Source organism: Gavialis gangeticus, unplaced genomic scaffold (genome assembly GCF_001723915.1).
Source record: "Gavialis gangeticus isolate Ggan-Ray unplaced genomic scaffold, GavGan_comp1, whole genome shotgun sequence".
NCBI classification, from domain to species: Eukaryota; Metazoa; Chordata; order Crocodylia; family Gavialidae; genus Gavialis; species Gavialis gangeticus.
In genome coordinates, this window is record NW_017729018.1 from 2,400,793 (window position 1) to 2,403,528 (window position 2,736).

The following is a 2,736-nucleotide window of genomic DNA, read 5'->3' on the forward strand; positions in this document are numbered from 1 at the left end:
TCTCTCCTTTGCCTGATGAAGTGTGAATGTGCCCGAAAGCTTGCAAATAAATAAAACAACTTGTTTGCAAATATCTAGTTGGTCTAATAAAAGATATCACCTCTTCTGCAAGTTTTGATTCCTGGTTACAGCTAAATTGCTGTGAGCTTTGTCATCCAGTCTTGCAGTCCAGACAAACCTGGAAAAGCTTAAAGGGGATTAGTGTCTAATTTGCCATCTTTATCACAAAGAAAGGAGGCCTGGGAGGTTTTCTTTTCTGATCTGTTACTTTCCCTAAGAGGCAGGAGTTCTGTCAGTGTTTGCTGAGTAACATTTTAGGAAGTTTCAAACAGGCATTTGGGCTTTTCTAGCCCCTTACTGAATGGGCAGGAGCACTGAGGCTGAATGCAGGAGTTGTCTCCCAAGGTTTTTAAAAAACAGTCATTTTCTGAAAGCCAAAACGCACACAAACAAGTCACAAACCCAAGAAAATGAAGTCACAAAGTACATGACAAAAATGATATCTCTTCTCAAATATCAATTACTTCAAGGCATTGGCAGAACCAGTTAGAATTCATGAAAGCAAAGGGCTTGACATTACAGGTATGAAGTTTGGAGGAGACGGGCAATTCTATGATGGATTTTTGGATTTAGGCACTGGAGATGTTGCTAATCTAGCCACAGAAGTTGAATTCTCTGAATTCTTCGAAAAAGAAAGTGCGCCAAATCATATTGCCACCCACTGCAGCACTTAAGACTTATTCAACTTCCTGAATAACTAACAGTCATGTACAGGAATAGGGTAGTTTCTTCTGCAGCATTTTGTGAGCTGTTTTGTTCCCCATGCATTAGAATGCATGCAAACCAGTTAGAATCTCAGGGTGGTTTTAATTAGGCCGTGCATGTTCGCCTATATTTGTTAGAGTATTATTTAGAGCCTACTGTGCCTTGTAGATTTTTATCCTATTGCCGCTGTGATATAACAAACAAAGAACACGACAACACTAATCAAAATAATTATTTTCAAATTTAATTAAGTGAACACATTAGGACATATTCAGCCATTTTGCCTGGGCTTAATTCCTCAAGAGCACACTCAGGTTTCCATTAATGTCCTCATACAGGGCTGTCCAGCTGGCAGCCCTTAAGGGGTTATTGTGAGGCCCCAGGCTCACACCCTGCCACTGCTCCCTGCATTGTCCTGCTGCAAAAGCAGCCAGTCTCCAGGCTTCCCTTTCCTCCTGCAGCTAGTGCTCCTGGCCTTCACTCCAGAGAGTGGGGCAGTGCAGCAGCATGGGGAGCTGAGACTGAATCCAGGGCTGTGCCTGAGGTGCAGAAGGCATTGAAGTTGAACAGCCTTGGCATCATATAAAAATACCCACAAAATTTTGCTCCTGGCAACCGTTCCAATTCCAGTTCCTTATTTGAAAAACTCTTTCCAAAAGAATTCCACATATAAATCACTACATGTCTTATCATGAAATATTTAACTTCTTTATATTCCATCAAAGATGTTTTAACGAGCTTTTGCCTAAGGATCTGCAAATGTCAGATAAGAACTGACGCAAACAATAACTGATCTGAGAAGAATGGGGAACCAGCTTCATGCCCCAGTTTTAGAATCATTCCCTGACATCTCGCTAACGTATAATGTGCATCTCCAAGAGCACCCGGTTTTAACAGAAATTATTTGAAACAGAAGGACATGATCCTACAAATCTCTCCATTTTTCTTGCCTCATTACAGGATGTATGTGTGTGTCAGGGGGGTGTGCATGTGTGTATAGGGAGGGGGTGTATGCACAGGTGTGTATGGGAACGTATGTGCAGACTCTTTCATAGAAAAAACAACTCTGAATTCAGTGCTACAGTTACAGGAATAGCAGTGGCAGAAAAAAATTCAGTTGCAGCAAACCCAGCTGCACACAGTCTGACCCGACCAGACCCGACCCCCCCTTACCTTGTACCGCTGGGCAGCCTCCTGAATGGGAGCCACAGCATGAGCTTGGTGTGCCCAGGACTCTCGGCAGATCAAGCACAGAGGTTTTTGGTCCATTTCACAGAAGAGCTTCAAGGCGCCTGCATGTTCCTCACACACTCGCTCCCCTCTTTGAGCTGCCCACATACTCAGTCGCTTTGTTACATCTGTAACAGTCACCAGCTGCCTGTTAGGCCTGAGGTTCCTCTGGGGAAAAGTCTCTCTGCACTGAGGACAGAAGATGTCTGAATGCAACCCTTCCTCACACGGCGTGATGCAGGCTTGGCAGAAGTTGTGCCCACAATCTGTAATCATCACTGGATCCTTGAAGAACTCCAGGCAGATGGAGCAAGTTGCAGCATCCTGGAGACACTGTATATGGTTCTCTGCAGCCATGGCTCTGAAGGGAGAGCAACTGAGAATTAGTTTCACTCCCTGGGGCCCAGAAACCTGCTCTGACCTATATAGCTGGGTGTTTCCGTTCCTGAAGAATGGCTGTTTTCTGTTGAAATGGCAGAAGTCCATGATTAAAATAACAGCTATTAAAGGCACAGTGAAAATTCTTAATGCTTTCTGTATCAGTAGTGTGGGCAGTTACCACAAAAACAGAACTTCTTAATTACTTTTAGACACTAATTCAAAGACCCAAACATATCTGAATGACACTTCTAAAAATCAAACACTTTTTCAGCCTAAAACTATTGAAAGAAGACATTTTAAGATGAACATTTCCCTTTTGCCCATAGGAAAAAAAATAAACAGCAAACACGCTTCAATTTG

At 43.1% G+C, this 2,736-nt stretch overlaps 1 protein-coding gene across 1 annotated transcript in view; it reads right to left on the reverse strand.

Moving 5' to 3' along the window:
- The window catches only part of LOC109294756 (zinc finger protein RFP-like), a 14,027-nt gene extending 11,603 nt beyond the window's left edge, over window positions 1-2,424 (reverse strand). Inside the window, exon 1 of the mRNA XM_019513212.1 lies at window positions 1,939-2,424. Within this exon, the coding sequence (XP_019368757.1) occupies window positions 1,939-2,352 (414 nt within the window). The 5' untranslated portion in view covers window positions 2,353-2,424. The remainder of the gene's footprint in view (window positions 1-1,938) is intronic.
- Between the last annotated feature and the right edge of the window lie 312 nt (window positions 2,425-2,736).